An 18599-nucleotide genomic window follows, 5' to 3' on the forward strand; every position below is an offset into this window, starting at 1 on the left:
GCTGCCGCGGTGCTCCGCCAGCCGCCGCGGCACGGGGAGAGGCGGGAAACGCGGGAGCGGCTTTAGGGAAAGGTGGCCCCGGGCGGGCCGCTGGGCAGGGCTCGGGCGGCGCGGCTGCGGGTGAGGCCCGTGATGACGCCGGGGTGGAAGCAGCGCAGTGAGTGCGAGGGAACGGCGCCGGGCCGGGTCCTTGGAGCGCGCGAGGGGCAGGGGCCGCGGCAGTGGGGGGGCCTCGGCGGGAAGGGCCTCGGCGCCTCGGGCGGGGGGCAGTGCCGGAGGGGCCTCGGCGGGAAGGGCTGAAGAACCTGAGGGCAGGGACACAATCGGTGGAAGTTCAGCCTCAGTGGGAGGTGCTGAGGAACCTCAGGGAGGGGATGGCGCTGAGGCGTCGTTTTAGAAGGAAATGCTGAAGTACCTCAGAGAAGGGATGCAGGGGCAGGAGCCTCGAAGCGTCTCAGGTCAAGACTGTGTTTAGGACAGAAAATTCTGCAGTAGCGCATCCCAGTAAAGTGTGGGAGAAGGCAGAACTCTGCTCAAGCCTCCTAGGAAACCTGCAGGCTTGGGGACAGGGATGTTGAGGTTGCTAATCTTGACCTAAATATTTCTCTCTTGCAGCGCCTGACTGAATAGAAAAGCGAGCGAACGAGATCCTGTGCCACAACACAGGTACCTTTTATTACCCTCAGCTTCAGAGGCATGGAGGGCCATTCCTGGCTTGCCTTTAAACAGCCTCTGCTTATATGCTTCTCCCAGGTAGAACACAGATTCCCAAATAAAATGCTGTTTTAAACCATAGGGTGCACACTCTGCAGCTTCCAAGCCCACCTCTGCATTAACTGACACCTATAGTATTGCACTGCATGTGTGATTTGAACTTGGCACTGGTTGGTGTAGTGTTTGGCTTTGGCGAGGACAGTGTGTTCATCAGTAGCTAGTGTAGCGTGGAATCTTAAGGAGAAAGTGATATTTTTCATGCTAGAGCTTCTTGATGTTGGAGTGTTACAGTGGAAATCTTTACGTAGGCATTTAATGATGTTGGAGTACTGTTGCAGAGCATGTGGATTTGAACAGGTACAAGTTAGGCGTAGGGTAGAGGGTGAAGTTGACTTTGCCTGTGTGGTGCAGTTGGATTGGTATGGACAGCTATGAGAAGTGGGCTTTTACAGGTGACCCTAAAACTCAATATCCGGCTAGATGGCAGATATAGACAATTTCCTGCTGCCTGGCCGGGTTAGGGAGTGCTGCCCATGCCTGCAGTGTTATGAGACCCCACTGGAGCAGCACCTGGCAAGCTTGAACATCTGCACTTTCCAGAGAAAGTATATCAAGGTGGGGAAATCTGGTCTTGAGTGATAGTGTCTAATACAGGGACAGTGAATTCTTCCTCTCTCCAGGCAGATTGGGTTAAATGTGCCACTTGGTCTGTTTCCCAAATTACGTTTTAGGCTGTACTGCACTTTGTCAAAACAAAGCTTTGCCCTCTGTCCCCACTTAATTCTTATGACATTATTGTAATTAGAATTAATAGAGATATTCCAGTATAGCTAGGACAAACTTGAAGAGAGGCAACAATCATGTACTTTTTAATGAGAATTACATCTGCCATCTCACTATCTTTGAGTGTTTTACTGTGATTGATTCCCTCCCAATGTACTGTGTATCCTAAGGCCTGACATCCAGTGCTACAATGGATGAATCTCATGTTGACAAGTAACAGGAACTGTACTTGCTGCATAACTTGTTTGCTATCTAGGTTATCTACTCCTTTGGACTTTTTTTTTTTGTTTTTTTTTGGTTTGTTGTTTGTTTAGGAAAACAGCATATCATGAAACTGAAGAAGCTTCTAATTGTGTCGTTATACATGTTCACTCCTCTTTTTCTCTGCTTTATGTTATTTGTAAGGTTTTTTTAATTTGGATTTTTTGAAAAGGAATTTTATTTTGGCTCTGCATAGGCAGCCCTGTGTTCACCGCACTTGTGTATCATGTAATCATCGCACTACAAGTTGATGGCAAAATTATCTGTGCCTTCTATTTCCCCTGTAAAACAGTTACATATGTAACAATATAATGATTATGACAGGCACTAATTTCACAGTGAATGTTTGAAGGAACCTACTGCTAATGTATTTTTTTAATTGCTATTTGGATTTTTTAGATGTGACAAAAATCCATACTTCCTTTTATCCTTTGCTGTACAGAAGGTGGTTGAACTTTTTTATAGCAGGTTGAATCACTTGTTGTAAAGCAAATTGTCATCTCCCGCAGAGATGCACGGTAGATTTATTTGTACTGTATAAGCATCATAGATTAGCCATATAGAGGAACAGTTAAAAACAAACATAAAAAACCAAACACCACTGCACAAAAACTGCAAAAGCTCCTGCATGCCCACCCTTTAAGTGCTGTAATGTCAATTTTCCTGAGAACCTTTGAGAGGATATCCCTGTAATTACAAACGCAAGTAAGCCAAACTATGATGCCACTGAGAGAAAAATTCTGTTACTCCAGTGAGATTAGCTCGCAACCCTGTGACAAGCCGGTGAGAAAGGGCAGGTCTCTTTTTTTGAGATTACAGGCTGATTACAGGCTCACAGTAATGTATGAAATTTGTGAATACTAAAGCGTGCAATTGCTAAACAGTAATGAGCATTGGGCGTATAGCTGGCACGTGTGTTCCTTTCCCACTGTCACATTCTGTCCTGTTTCTGGACATCTTTGCACAGGATTATTTGAGAACAGTTTCTAAAGGTTGTAAAGCTTCCGCACAGTTGCAATGCCTGCCCAGCTGATGCTGAGCTGTAGCATTTAACTTTGTTGCAGCAGTAGAGTTGTTAGAGCTGTTCACGAGCTAAGTTACTGCTATAAACAAGACAAGGGGCATGGGGAAGGCAATGTATTAGGCCAGAAGATATCATTGGGAAAACATATTTCTAGAAATGGAAGCCTTTTATTTTGTGTTAGTGAGAGGAATTGCAGGAACCTGAAGGAGGGTTTATGCACGCAGAAGCAAGTCCATTGTTTCCTGACTATGTCAGTATAATGAAAGATACTCCTTGTTCTTACAGACTGACTTTTTTGTGATAGCAGTGTTACTTAGTAGACAGTATCTTTATGTTTTGTTCTATTTAGTGCTGCAGAGGTGGCTCTAAGGCCTTCAGTTGCTGGGGTTCCCGACAGAAAATTGCAGTGGGGGTGTTTGTGTGTACCTCAAGATAACTTTTTTTATGTAAAGCATTTTGTTTCAATTAGCCATTTGAATCAGCAATTTGAATGAAATCAGAGCACTGACAACATTATGCAAACAATATACCATGATTAAATTTATTTGTTGGATTTTTTTAAATGTAACTCTTCTTCTCACATGATTTCCAATAGATGAAATCTTTTAATTAATTTTAAAAAGTCATTATTCCCTCCAGCATGGAAGTACTGTTTCATTCACGGGTGAATGCAAGCCAGCTGACAGGATGCTGTTCCAGCAGCATGCTGCTGTAGCCTATTGCAAAGCTCAAGATGCTCAGGATGAATAGCTCACAAGTTAATGAAGCTGCTGGCCAGTTGACAGGGATTGGACGCCTAATCCTGGCATCACCTAATTCCATTATGGAAAGGGCTGTTAGAGATCATCTAGCCCACCTCCCTTCTCTTTCTCTCTTTATCATCTCTAAGAGACCCTCACCTAACCTATTCGTAACAACATTCTCCCACAGCAGAGAATGTATCCCCTCTTGAGGTGGAGTCTTCCATGGCTTTCTTCCTCTCACCTTTGCAATGGCTTCCCTTGGTGTCTAAATTAAACCTCCATCTCTGCAGCTGCAAAAACCAAATTATCTCTTCACAGTGGCTTTTTATACCACAGAACACTTACTGTGTTGTTTCCTGGTCCTTGCTTCTGCCCCAGGATAGATTTCCAGGCTCCCCTCAGTATCAGAATTGACTCTTAGAAACAAGCCAGTGAAAAAAGGAGCAGCAAACCTGGAGTTCCTCTACCATAAATGCAGTGAATACATAATGATTTTTTTGTGTTTGTTCGCTTGTAGTTGGGTGTGAGCAGTTTTTCTGACAGTTCTTCTGCTTGGGGAACCTCTGCGTGCAGCAAATGGGTTGTCAGTCCAGGAACTGCTCTGACCCTCATTGTATTCTAAGGAATTTATTGACAGGAAGACTTCTGGGTCTGTGCTCCTTTTTCTTATCCTAATATACTGAACTCCACTGTGATAGTGGTTTCTGGTTTTAGAAACAGCCCTCCCTGTGTACTTTTGAAAGATTTCTGCTGAAAATTGGACCTCAGAAAAAAAAAAGAGAAAATAAAATAATGGAGAAGAGAAGTTCTGTTGGCTGGCTTTCACAAGAATGAAACGATGGTGAGTAAGTCCCAAGGCACTGGAAGGAATAAAGATGAGGTAAATGCTGACAGGTGTTACCAGACGTGTTGATCCTTAGCCAGCTGGTCCATGCTCCACAGGGTTTTACATCAAACACCACAGAGGACAATGCATAGCATGGTGACTTACGAGGTCTTAAAGTCTGGGTCATGTTCTCCATGAGCTGACATCTCCCTGTGCTATCTAGTGTAAAACAATGCAGGTTCCTATGCAAATGCATATCCTGCCTCCTAGTGAGGAAGTGCTTGTACCATTTTGCAAGGCTCAAAGTTATACAACTCAAGTCCCACCTAGATTCCCCTCCAAGACTGAAGCATGCACTAAGAGTACAGTTCAAGTTTACTGGCTGAAAAGGACCTTTACAGACCTGTATAAACACATGAGTCACCGGAGCTTGCCTGCAAAGCACTGCATGTGTTTCCTTAATTATAGAGTTCTTTTTGTTCTGCCTTGTGTTAGGCTGTTCAAAATCGTGTGACATAGATGTGACCTGTCTTCCAAGCTGGGTGGGTGACTCAGTCTTTCAACACAGATCAAGGTCCTCCCTTTCACCACCTGCTCTGTGCCCTAGCCAGTGAGAAGGCAGACCTGTATTGTAGCTGGGCCCTGAGGGATGTGATCTGATGTGAAGCGGTGCTGTGCCACAGGCAGCAAGAGATGCACTGTGAAAAAACCTGCATGCTCCCCCAAAGCAGCAGCTGTGCACCGTAAGCCACGTTTCTTGTGCGTGGGCAGGGATATCTGCTGTATGCTCCCCAGGGTGCGATGGGGTGCCTGGCCCTCACATGCGGCCTTTCACTGTGGTCTCATTCCTCAGTGTTCCATCTGATGGAGAGCTCTGCAAATGCTTTCCATCCATTCATCCCACTGACTCCATTCCACTGCTCTCATTTTGATAGGAAGCAGTAAGCCACAACAGGCCCTAATAATACCAAATTCACAGGCAGTCTGGGTTGGATCCTTGGCCTGGTCTTCCAACTAGCTGCTGCCCTCTTAGCATCCTGTGACAAATTAGGTCTTGCCTGATTGTTGTTCAAGCAATTGCTCAGTGCCATCATCAGGTAGGTGACATCTAGGGAACATTGCTGCACATCCCAAGTGGCCTGGCAACATCACCTATACAAACTATAGTCCAGGGAAAACACCCTTGCTTGTACCTTTGAGCCTTGTGGTCCTGCAGGTGCAAGAGTCGTGTTGCTTCCCTGGGTAACATCAGAAAAAATTACCGTCGGTGCCCGCAGAGAGGCATCTCTTCCAAATGGTGTATTCAGACCTGAGGAAGGACCAGGCTCTGGCTAAACATTCATTTATCGTTTCATCAGCAAGACTGTTGTCCCAGGGTTAAGCCATCACCTGACCGTTTCCTGCAGGGGTACAGTCCCAGGCCTCCAGCACCTCTGGGACCTGGGACTACTTGCTGCTAGCCAGTGGGTGAATGCTGGCAACCCCTAGCTGCTATTATTTCCAGTTTTGCCTATAATCCTGGTTTTTTTTCACAGGCTTGCCTCGGGGCCAGCAGGCACTGCAGGACGGACTTACGGAAATTCTGCAAAAGCAGAAGAATCGAGTCCCTGGTTTCCGAAACGAACACTAGGAGTTTACTCCTGTTCTTTGCTCCTGCTTTTAACAGTGAGATAGCAAAGAGGATGCTGTGGAAACTGCTGACGGGGATCACGTTTGCCGGAGTCGAGCGCGGGCTGCTGGCGCCACCGCCTGCCCAGCTTCGCGCTGCCGCTTGCGCAGAGTGCTTCTGCTCTCGGGGCTTCCCAGGAAACTTGGGGCTCTCCCGACCCTCGGAGCAAGGGCTCCCCGCATGGCCTTGCTCCCCAACGACGCTTGCACGATCTCCCACTGCGGCCACCAGCCCTCGCTGTGCCCCGCCAGAGTTGGAGCCGATATGGGCCGCAGGCTGCCTGAGGGGTCCAACTAAATCCCAGACGCTTCCACCGCCAGGGTAACTTGCGGGCTGTCTCCTAGCAGCCTCCTCTTCTCACAATGGCAGTTAGGTCTGTTATCTTTGTTGGGAAGCAGAGAAAGCCTTCTGGAAGTGCCAGTGTTCCCAGGACCCCTGGGATAATAGGGCTGATGGTGGTTCCTAACAATGGGTAGTGCCACCCCTGTGACAGGTGTCACTAGCTGAGCTGCTATAAGAGACAGAGGATGTGTGCTAGCTGTGGGAAACTGTCGATGTGCCCTCCCCTGGTTGCTGAGGCAGGCAAGTTATCTGGCATTGACTGAGTCTCTCTTTGCTACCTTACAGCTCCAGCCTGGGCAGGCAATCTTCTCAATCCCCGTTAAAAAGTACTGCTGGCAGCAACTAGCTATGAGCTCATCTCGTCTAAACAACAGAGCTGACAGCCACTTTAGAGCCTCAGAGGAGCATGAACTGGAAGCAGTGGGGAAGAAAGCTTGGGACAATCCCATTTACAGTGGTTCTCCCACTACCTCCTTGAAGATTCAAACCATCTACAACCCCAAGTCCATCCTGGAGAATCCCTATGAGAACTTTGAAGAGGTGGGGGATCCACTGCCCTACCAGGAAGAGCAGAGCAAAGCTGTCAATGGGAAGACAAGTCCTTTCCTCAAGTGCTGCTTCTACATCTTCAGAGGCATCCGAGGTAAAACTCTGACATCTCACTAGAAAGGATTTACTAGCCCTTGGGGAAAGTCAATGGTATGGGGGTGTGTGGGGTGCGTGACTGCAATGCAGAAGGTAAAAACCTCATAGTGTCTGTGTAGCCCAGGAACCTGTGCCGTATAGACTAGCATTACTCCAGAGATCATCTTTGGCTGACCTGGAAGGAGCATCCTCATTCCGTGTGTCTTGCCATGGCTGTGGGGTCTGTCCTGTTATCTTTACTACAGAGCAGGAGGTGCAGACAGACTTAGTGGTGTGTTCAGGTTCAAGCAGTGAAACTTTTGGCAGAGCTTTGGACAGAGTTTAGGTGTCCTGAATCCACAGGAGCCATCACTCTGGTGATGAGACTATTCTGTCTTTGTATGCATTTTCTAGATGAAGTGGTACTGGCCCCTGTGTTACAGTAACTTAAAAACTGATGTAAATATCCACCAGAGAAAATCTAGCGCTGTCAGGATTGAAATGCAAAGGGTAACAGGAACGTATCAGACAAGACTTTGCTTGAAGACTGCTGAAGGAAAGGGGTGTCAGTTTCCAGTTTAAAAGACAAAGGGCAATTAGATATTATCTAGGCTTATTCAGAGGCAATCAAAAACCTGGTAAAAAGTTAGGTGTCCGGTAAGGATACAGCCCTGGGCAAGAGCATTTGCTGAACAGTTTCTTATAGAAGGTATAAAGTCCTAATTCTGTAAAACCAGGGAAGACAAAGCAAGAAAGTGTATTTCTTGTGGAAATTATTATTTTCTTGCCAGTGTGTCTTTCCTTCCTGACTTGGAAGGCAAGAGTATTTCTCAGAGCTGCACTCTCTAAGAGTACATGTGAGTAGATAACAATATAGCCTGGTCCTGAATTACACAGCCACTCTATAACCAATTCTTTCTTACTTGTCATTGCAGTTCCATGTGAAATAACAGTGTTAGACTGTAAGCCAGTGCTGAGGCTTGAGAGGTTTCTCCTGGCCAAGGAACAGTGCTGGGTGGGCTTGATGGGTAATTACAGATTGCTTAGAGGCAGTGTATCACTTACCTGTTTTATTCTGATATCCTTTTCTTCTAGGCAGTTTGACACTTAAAAAGGAAAAACAAATCCATACTTTAACATCAAAGTTCCATTTGTGAGATGCCAAGGTTGAAACTGGAGTATGCAAATAAAAATACCTGTCGGGACCTACAGTGTTTCTCTCTTCTGTAACTGTTGCAGCAGTGTCCTGCCAGCAAGCGTGGTAAATAGGGTTGTAGGACAGACCAGAACTGGAAAGATGAGATCCAAAAGCCAGTGTAGCCAGAAGAAAGGCCTCTATCAGCCTCGCAGAGGTGGGGACTTCTTCCATGAAGAATTTGCATCCTTCCTTCACAACTTTACTAGGTCCTTGTTATTTTTCATTGCCTTTCCAAATATTTCTGGTTCTCCCTCTTCCATTCCATTTAATCGCCCTAGTGTCTCACATGGAAAATGGAAGTGGTAAAGATAAGTCGCTTAGCCAAGGACAGTTTGTGGGTATTTTGCTTCAAAACCATTCCTTGGGGTTACAGGTCCATGGCTCTTTGGGGCTACCGGTCATAGTTGGCTTACTGAGTTCTTGTCCTCACCAGCTACTGGGCTGGACTACCAATGAGTAGCTGCTGCTCCTAGTGCTACTGCTCTAAACCATGTCCAAGCAACTCTGTGTCCTCTGGTTCCTGTCTGCCTCCTGCCATCTCAACTGTTTCACGGCCAGCCTGCAGACAGACTTTGCTGAGTATCTGGGTGGCATGAGGGCCAATGAGTTTTCCACTGCCTTTGGAAGAGGATCTCCGGTTGCACCCGAGACCATAATCTAATCACTCACCTGGGTCACAAGTCTGGTTTAAAAGCAGCCTCTGAAAATAATGTAGATGTTAACGTTAATTGTTACCAGTAACTTACTACTAACAGGAAGGCAAGAATTACAAACAAATTGCATTGATTGCCTTTTTTTCGGGATTCTGAGTTTTTTTCTTTGCTCTACCTTGTAAGTGCTGGATGGTCAAGCAAGATGCCGTAAGGAAGCCTGGATGTCTTCTAGTCTCGAGTATCCTTCTATTCGAAATGTCATGTCCAAAACAGTTGCATCCCAAAGGGGTTAGGTGGTGCTGAAGGAGACACAGGTGGGGACATACTTCATGTGTGAGGTGGTATATTTTCATGGCATGTTTCCTGAAGAGCTGAAACTCAGCTGATACAGTTTTACAATTACTGGATGCGATCTGAAAGGGTACGGGGCCAGCCTCATGCCCTCCAGGTATAATTTTGGGCAAATCTCTGAACCAAGTTTTCAAAGATATTTGAATGTCCCTGAATTTAGGTGTTCCTGAGTACACTTCTATTCCCAAAGCAAAGAAGGTCTATGCCTCTGTTCCCAATATGTGGATAGTAGGAGTTCCCTGCCTCAAGGCAAAACAAGCAAACCTATTAAAAGATTGTGATGTAGTCGTACCTAGAATTGAAGGGGGTCATTTAAAAATGACCTGAACCCACCTGATGGGTGGGTTATTTCCCCTTGTTTTTCTCCATTGTGGAGATTCCTGTAGACCATATGATGCTCTTGCCTGCACATGAGTGAATCCAGATCTTTTCCAGGCTCTTATTTCTGTTACTGGTCTGGCACGTCCAGAACAAGCGACTGGTTTGTCTATCTGGGGTGAGGGTGGATGCCGCAACAGTCACTGTGGTAGCTGATGGTGTAAAAAGCTCTCTAATCTGTTGAGATGCAAAAGAGCTGTCAAAAGGACAGGAGTAAATGCACACAGACCACTATATCGTTTTTATTTTCTTCAAAGAAAAAAGCACTTTGTCCTCTGCCGGAGATGACTTCAAACATATGGCCTTTGATCAGGTTTGATCCTGGCTTGCAGGAAGACAATTGTTGCATACTACTGGAGATGGGCATCAGGGCTGAGCTCTCTAGGAGCTGCAGAAAGCAGCAAGGGTAAGGGTGTTATTGACATGGCTTCCATCATTGGGCTTTGAAGTGGAAGTTCTTATGCCTTTCAGCTTCAGGAGCATTTCAGAAATTGCAACAGAAAACCATTACAAAAAGAGCAAACAAATGCACTAATGGTATTGGGCAGTTCATCAAACCCAAAATATCAAGGCTTCTTTTAAAGGAAGCCTTTCTCTCTTTTTGATCAACCGTGATGCCGCTTAATGTGTTGCTTTCACTGAGTGAAAAAATTGGATCACCAGCTGGTGCAATTGACACAACTGTGCTGAATTCAGCAGAGCTCCGTTGATAGATATCCTGAAGATTATTTGGCTTTAAATTTTATGCTGAGAATATTGAGTTGGGTTATTTGATTGAGTCTTATGACCTACAAGAAATCTGCAGGAGTTTTTAGGTAAGCAAGGGACAAATACTTGGGGTCTGATGGTTCAATACACACTAAAAGGACTAACAGTTGTAAAGCTAACATCAGATACAGTTCTGCTATGGAAAGTCCAGTCAGAAGCTCAGCTGTTGGCATCTGGATGACTGAGATTCAGTTTTATGATTTCAAGAGTCCTTGTGACAAAGACTGAATTTCTGCAAAGAGTAAGCTGAAAAACAAGCATGAAAAGATAAAAGAGTCCATAATGAACTCGAACAGAAAACTGGAGAGTGATTTAGTAAAGTAAGAAAGCAAATAAATTTCAGTTTTGGTCAGCCCCAAATCTTTTGTTTGTGCTGGAATCGTTCTTTTTAGGGGTTATTTAACATATTTTAAAAGCTTTTAGTCAAGTTTTTAAATGAAAAGTGGTTTTGCCTATTGACAAAATTACAAAAATCCAACTCCCAGCAGTGTTCTTTGTGAATGGGACTTCAGATTCTCTCATGGCCTTTGAAGAAGGGCCATCCAAACTCTTCAATTTCTTCTTTACACCCAACAGGTCTGTGGGGCACTACACTGACTGAAAACACAGCTGAAAACAGAGAGCTTTATGTGAAGACCACGCTGCGAGAGCTCCTAGTCTATATTATGTTTTTGGTGGACATCTGTCTATGTAAGTAGCTGTCATATCTTATAGGTGGCTTTTTTGTGCGCAGCTTGAGGGGAATAATGTGTTTATTATACTTCCTTACTCTGCTGTAGGCATTAAATTTATTTTAAATGCACTCACTGCAGCAAGCAGGTATGTCGTTAATCTACAGAATAGCTGCTGCACACAAAAGTAAAATAACTGACCATTGCTGTAGACCTAATTGATACTGGTTAGGTTTAAGCAGTATTTTCTGATCCAAATTATCGGTACTGGCCATTGATCCCACAGTCCTGGGAGAATCTACTCAGGGTCTTTTCTTAGTTTTGCAGCAAATATTCAAGACCCAGAGAGCATCTCTAGAAACTTCCTGGGATCAAAGACACAGGGTTCAGACATATTTTCCTCTCTGAGACTGGAGGGGTGACTGAGGTGATAAAGCAGATGGTAGCTCACGCTGTTGTTCTTGGATGAATTTAATGTGTCCCTGTACTGAATGCTAATTGATTTTGTGTGGGTAGAACAATGGCTGTTTGTTTTTTGGGAAGGCTAATTCATTATCACAAATGAGCACCTGTGGCATGGGGCAGTGGAGAAGATTACATTTCATGGACCCTGTGGCAGGAGAGATAGACAGACAATACCAACTGGAGTTATTATCACGCTGGCCCAGGGAGACAGAGGTTCAGTCACTCTTCCTAAAGAACCAAGACATGCACACAGATATGTGTGGTCGCACACTGACTCATCCAGAACTGTCAGGGGGCAGGTCTTGAATGTCAGCTGCTTTATTTTCATGGTGCCCTTTCAAGAGTAGGACGTGTTCTTAATCATCACCATGATGGATGTTTTTCTGATTCAGAGTTGAAACGTGTTTGTGGAAGTTGGAGCCTAATCCTGTTAGAGATTTCTTGGCAAATGAGAACTTACATGGAGCTTTCCACTTGGGAAAATGAGGCAGTCTCTGTACCTTCATGGCTTCACATCAGAACTTCAAAATACAGATTGTGGACTTTGTTCTGAAAAAGAAAATTTCCCTCAGAAATATTGTCCAAGGACAAAAATTAATACCCAGGATGCTCAGTTGCATCACCCAGTGGTCTTCTCGGGCTTCTAAACTCTTACAGTCTGTCAGTCTGACAGTTTAAATTCTGAAACATGCAACAGATAAGTTTGTAAATCCCTAAGAAAGCAGAAAGTAATATGATTATAGAGTTCCCGAGATTTCATCTCTTGCGCCTTACTTATCTTACCTGTGATAATATAAGCTACACAGAAAGTGAATATTTGAATGTATTTATATCAAGCTCCAATATTCAGGTATAAGGGAGGACCTTCCTCTTGTCTTTTCTTAGTGACATATGGAATGACAAGTTCCAATGCCTATTACTACACCAAAGTGATGTCTGAGCTCTTCCTGCAGACCTCTTCAGATGGCCGTGTTTCCTTCCAGTCCATCGGCAGCATGGCTGACTTCTGGGCAGTAAGTACAAACCTGGCCTTGCATGGGGAGCCCTGGAAATCTCAGTTTGACTGGCTTATTCAGTTCCCTCTGAATGCGCTACCTAGTGATTTCAGTAAGGCATTTTGCTGCCACAGCATTTTGCCAGCTACTAGCACTAGCTACAATATCATTTGCATGCAAAAATTCCACTGATTTAAAATACGATTTATCCCTCTGAGCACTGCAGCCAGAATACTGGCTAGCCTAAGTGTTATGTGTGCCCAGAAGAGCCCCTTCCCCAGTAACGTACCAACTAAGCAGGCAGGACATAACAAAAAGAAATTGCTGTGGCATGATGCTCATTACACAGATAGGGAGTACTGGCTCGGAAAGGCCAAGCGATTTACTGCAGGTTTCCTTGTGGTAGAAATGAGTTTGAATCCTGCAGTCCAATGTCTTAATGCTGATGTCTTAGTAATAGGCCTATGCCCATTTTCAGGGGCAATTGTGGGAACAGCATACTTAACCTGCCTGTAATTAATGCCTGGGCTAGTCTGATCTATAGATTCTTTATGAAGAAGCTGGATTAAAATTTGCACTGACTTTTATCAAAGAGAATAAAGAGGTAAAAAGATGTCTGGGTTCTAACACATTTCTGTCAAAGAACTCATGAAGGAATAATATGAGCCACAGAGAATGCTGTTGAGATATTGCAATCACTTATCTCTGACAGTCAGCCAGAAATTTTCAGCTTTGTCTTTTTTCTGTCATATTAAAAAACCCACAGCAATCTATAGCACTATTGTTTTTTCCCCACTGTTTCCAGGGCACTGGCACACTCCATTTTCGTAAGTCGCACCTTGTGCCAAAACAATTCCTTGAGACTTGTGTTCACTGAAGAGGAAAGGACAAAGAGACTTGTAGGGCTCTTGTACCTTCATAGCCCAGCAAGGTGCAGCAACTGTGTTACAGGCCTGTGAGGAGCCAACAACAACCCTGCTGCCCAGCACCCCTCTTCTACCACCAGGTCTTTCCCCTCCTTTGCATACATCCAACACAAGCTTCTACTGCTTTGCCTTGGGGAGTAGAGAGGGGTGGGTCAGGTCTTCCTATATCAAGCTAAGAAAATTCCTCTGATATGTGGGCTATGATGAATTTGTTCTCTCCCTCTCTTGCAGTATGCACAAGGGCCTCTTCTGGATAATCTTTACTGGACAAAGTGGTACAACAACGAGTCCCTAGCAGCACACAGCACCCAGTCATACATCTATTATGAGAACTTGCTGCTGGGTGTCCCGCGCATGCGACAGCTGAAGGTGAAGAATAATTCCTGCGTGGTCCATGATGATTTCAAGGAGGAAATCTCAGGCTGCTATGACGTATACTCAGATGACAAGGAAGAAAGGGTCTCCTTTGGGCTCATCAACGGAACAGCGTAAGTACATGTTCTGCTGTTCAGAATTAGAAAATCCAAATAGGTCTCTTCTAGTTAAAATAAGATTTGGTGAGCTGCAGGCTGCCAGGGGTGAGTTTCTCACATAAGACTGGAATTCTCCTTGCAGTCAGAGGCAGCAAGTCCTTTTTGTCTGTCGGTAAGGCCAAGTGTCTGTTTAATGAAAAGCGTAATGAGTGGCAGAGTGGGACCTGTTGGGAAAGACATCAAAAATCCGGTGGAGATTTAGGTAGAAATTGTTTCCTGTTTTATTAAGAGGGTGAGGATAGAGACCTGTGGGACCAGCTCTATCAAATGGATGTTGCTATCTGCTTCCCTCCTGGATTTCAGGACCCAGGGAGAGGGGAGTGCATCTCTCATCTTGAAAACTTATTTCTCTATAGTGATGTGAGGTAGCTGCATTTAATAACTCTTTGCTTGCTGCATGAGTCTTGGTCTGTGAACAAGAAGCTGTTGCTCATAAGGAAATATGAGTGCAAGTGTTTTCTAAGCAGAGGCTTGTGCACAATGTGGTAGAAGGTCATAAAACAGATTCTGGGAGTAACCTTCATGCAAACAAGACTGTGGCATAGCCAACAAACCTGCAGAATTTTCTCATTTTCTCTCCATAGTATCACAAGTCATGTTGTGTCACTGCTGGGAAGCACTAGGTCAGAAATCTAATGATGATGATGAAGTGATGTAGGCTCAGGTCTGGAATAAAAACTGCTCTGTCCTTTGAAGATATGGTCTTAATTTCCTCTGGCTACAAGGTCATATTCAAGTCTGTGGGCTGGTGATGCCTTTGCTTATGGGTTGTCTGTTGCAGGTGGAGGTATCATTCTGAGGAGGAGCTGGGTGGCTCATCTCATTGGGGAAGACTAACTAGTTACAGTGGGGGAGGATACTACATAGACCTCAAGCTGACCAGAGAAGAGAGTGCTGAAGCCCTGGGAGTCTTGAAGGAGAAGTTGTGGCTGGATCGGGGTACACGAGTTGTCTTCATTGATTTCTCTGTGTATAATGCAAATATCAATCTGTTCTGCGTTCTGAGGTAAGCCAAGTTCCCCTGAAAATTCTGCCTCTTGCTTCTTCCTCAATGCTGCAGTTTCTAAAAATGCAAATATTTTAATATGGTCCATGGGGGGGTAGGACTGAGTGGTGTCAGTAGATATTGTATGGATTAGTAAGAAGGCTTGGTCTTCCTGATACAACCAGTTACGCTTCTCTTCACCTTTCACCCTTTCCTATCATGGATGTGAAGCAGCAGAGAAGGTTGCAGAAACACATACACAACTCTTCCACTCATGGTTTGGTGGATAGCTCATGCTCATATTTGATGCCTCTTAAAATTACCTAAGAGCCTTCATTCCCCTGTCTGTAGTTATCAGAGTTTTCTTGTCCCCTTCAAGGTTAGTGGTTGAGTTTCCAGCCACTGGTGGTGCCATTCCCTCCTGGCAAATCCGGACAGTCAAGCTTATACGATATGTCAGCACATGGGACTTCTTCATTGTTGCCTGTGAAATTGTCTTCTGTGTCTTCATCTTCTACTATGTGGTGGAGGAGATTTTGGAGCTGCGTATCCACAAGCTTCAGTACTTCACCAGCATCTGGAACATCCTGGATGTGGTGGTCATTCTGGTGAGGATCCCTGCAGACTTTTTTTTTTGGAGGGGGAGTAATAGCAGAGAGGTATAAGAGCCAAAATAAATGAAGGAATGGGGAAACTGGTCTAGATAAGACAAGAGCTGGCACATGTTTTACTCTAATAGCAAAATGAACTAGCAGAGTAAATGGATACACGCTCTTCTATGAGCTGTTAGGAGAAAATTCTCTCCTTTGAGATGCCTGAGAGGCTGTGAAATCAGGGCATTATTCAGTGCATTAAGACCTTATTTCCATCCCCCACCAGTAGACTGCAGTTGTGAGTGGACACTTCAATTTCTGTGGAAAGCATCGGTACAGCAGTCGCTGCAGACTCTTTCTCTTCCTTTTTGCAGCTCTCCATCATTGCTATTGGGTTTCACGTCTTCCGCACCATTGAGGTGAACAGATTGTTGGGAGAGTTACTGGAACACCCGGACATCTACGCAGACTTTGAGTTCCTGGCATTCTGGCAGACACAGTACAACAATATGAATGCAGTCAACTTATTCTTTGCCTGGATTAAGGTATTGTTAGGGGGTCTAATAGGTGCTAGGCCTCCAGTCTCAGACCTCTTCCTATAGACAGCTTGGGGGTTGACTTTTCCATCCCTCTGAGTGAATGAGGGTAACAGCTGTATCACAGGTGATTTTCCTCCAAGTCATATGCTCTGTCTTGCAATTAATTCAGTCAACTTTACACCCTGCATTTTGAGGCCACTTATTTAGAGATAATGGACAGGGTGATGAGCTCAGATGTTGAGGTGTAAAAGTGCTTTTACAGGATGCTGTGTACAATTGTAATGGGTTTGTGTGGCAAGGTTTTGGTAGCAGGGGGGCTACAGGGGTGGCTTCTGTGGGAAGATACCAGAAGCTGCCCCTGTGTCAGATGGAGCCAGTGGCAGCTGGCTTCAAGACAGACCTGCTACTGGCCAAGGGTGAGCTGATCAGCCACAGTGGTAGTGCTTCTAGGATAGCATATAAAGAAGGGGAAACACACACGCACACACCCTGCACTAGCAGGGAGAGAGGAGTGAGAACGTGTGAGAGCAACAACCCTGCAGACACCCAGATCAGTTCAGAAGGAGGGACAGGAGGTGCTCCAGGTGTCGGAGCAGAGATTCCCCTGCAGCTCATGGGGAAGACCATGGTGAGGCAGGCTGTCCCCTCAGCCCGTGGAGGTTAACGGTGGAGCAGAGATACATATGCCTGCAGCTGGTGGAGGACCCCGCACCGGAGCAGGGGGATGCCTGAAGGAGGCTGTGACCCTTCACAGCCCACAGTGTGGGGCAGCCCACCCTGGAGCAGGCTCCTGGCAGGACCTGTGCCGCCGTGGGAAGAGGAGCCCAGGCTGGGGCCGGTTTGCTGGCAGGGCTTGTGCCCCCGTGGGGGACCCACATTGGAGCTGTCTGTGCCTGAGGGGCTGCACCCTGTGGGGGGACCCACGCTGGGGCAGTGTGTGAAGAACCTGCAGCCCACGGGAAGGACTCACGCTGGAGGAGTTCATGGAGGGACTGTCTCCCATGGGAGGGACCCCACACGGGAGCAGGGGCAGTGTGAGGAGGAAGGAGCGGCAGAAGCATGTGATGAACTGACTGTAACCTCCATTCCCTGTTCCCCTGTGCTGCTTGGGGGCAGGAGGCAGAGAATTTGGGGGTGAAGTTAAGCCCAGGAAGAAGGGAGGGGTGGGGGGAAGTTTTTTCTGGTTTGAATGATAATAAATTAATCTTCCCCAAGTCCGGTCTGTTTTGCCCATGACGGTAATTACTGAGTGATCTCCCTGTCCTTATCTCAACCCACAAGCCTTTTGTTATATTTTCTTTCCCCTGTGTGGTTGAGGAGGGAAGCGTTAGAGTGGCTTTGGTGGGCACCTGGCATTCAGCCAGGGTCAAAGCACCACAAAAATGTAACTTTGTTCATCCAAATTTTAGTACTTTGGATGATAAATGGAAAACTATGTTTTCCTTTCATGATGGCCACCCAACAACTGGAAATGACTTGTTTGTTGGCATGGACTTTGCATTTCAACCAAAGCATCCTGACACTTTGGAAAGCCACACTGTACTTGGGGCTCCTCATTAGCCACAAGACATTTGTCCTTATAGCAGTCCCTCTTTATGTTTTCCTTTGACACAGGGAACAAAGCTGTATGTTTCTGATCCCACGGGAAGGTGGTGGCGCACCTGGGACAAATAGCCTGCACACTTAGCCACCATTCCTCTAGCTCAGTGTCTTCTCAGTGCTTTGGTACTATAGCGAACTTTTTTTTTTAGTAAGCGTGCACATATATGACAGAGACTGACCTAGCTGGTGGTTTGGCCGAAATTTGTCCCTGTTCTTTCTTCTTGCAGATATTCAAGTATATTAGCTTTAACAAAACAATGACACAGCTCTCCTCCACGCTGGCACGGTGTGCCAAGGACATCCTGGGCTTTGCCATTATGTTCTTCATTGTCTTCTTTGCCTATGCCCAGCTGGGTTACCTTCTATTTGGGACACAAGTGGAAAACTTCAGTACGTTTGTTAAATGCATGTAAGTGCAGAACCATGTTTCCATCACTTCATCAAAAGAATTTTAACTGCTTTCCAACCTCCCTCCAGTTGCAAATCTGGACGTCAGTCAGACACCTCTTGTATTTCATTGCAATAAAGCCACAATGGTTAATAAGTTGCTCACAGTCCTCCAGCTGTGACGTCTTCACAGACAAAGGGACCTGGTGAGAAAATTGAGGGTTACAGACAGAGTTCTGGTTGTCTGGTGTTTTATCAGTAGGGGTGATGTGAGTAGCTGATTCTACCAGACTTGGAGACTCCTTGCAGCCCTACAATTCAATGGAAATCCCAGCCTTTTCACAGGAGCATCTAATGAAAAGTTTCAGTTTCCTGAAGCCTAGACAGCTTTCCCTTGATGTGGAATTGTTAGGTACACCAAGGGTACCCAATATGCAGTGATTTAACATCTCTGCAGAAAAGCATCATAGCTCAGCTGATAATTTAGTTTCTGTTCTGCAGGACCTTCTGTCACCTTCTCACCTGTCATGGGTCTGTAAAGGCAGTAGAATGGCACTGCTTGTCACTAA

The 18599-nt window shown here is 45.5% G+C and overlaps 1 protein-coding gene across 4 annotated transcripts in view; it reads left to right on the forward strand.

Annotated features, from left to right (window-relative positions):
• Positions 1–18599, forward strand: part of PKD2L1 (polycystin 2 like 1, transient receptor potential cation channel) — a 27312-nt gene continuing 8713 nt past the window's right edge. The window contains exons 1-9 of one of the 4 annotated variants that reach the window (XM_055719793.1): positions 1–157; positions 616–7005; positions 10911–11024; positions 12356–12483; positions 13623–13879; positions 14706–14930; positions 15289–15517; positions 15877–16047; positions 17871–18052. In XM_055719793.1, coding sequence (XP_055575768.1) covers positions 6711–7005; positions 10911–11024; positions 12356–12483; positions 13623–13879; positions 14706–14930; positions 15289–15517; positions 15877–16047; positions 17871–18052 — 1601 coding nt within the window. In that variant the 5' untranslated portion in view covers positions 1–157; positions 616–6710. Of the gene's footprint in view, positions 158–314; positions 7006–10910; positions 11025–12355; positions 12484–13622; positions 13880–14705; positions 14931–15288; positions 15518–15876; positions 16048–17870; positions 18053–18599 lie in introns of those variants that run through there. The other 3 variants (XM_055719791.1, XM_055719792.1, XM_055719790.1) reach the window with 3 other exon arrangements.

The sequence above is a fragment of the Falco cherrug genome, chromosome 9, assembly GCF_023634085.1.
Source record: "Falco cherrug isolate bFalChe1 chromosome 9, bFalChe1.pri, whole genome shotgun sequence".
NCBI classification, from domain to species: domain Eukaryota; kingdom Metazoa; phylum Chordata; class Aves; order Falconiformes; family Falconidae; genus Falco; species Falco cherrug.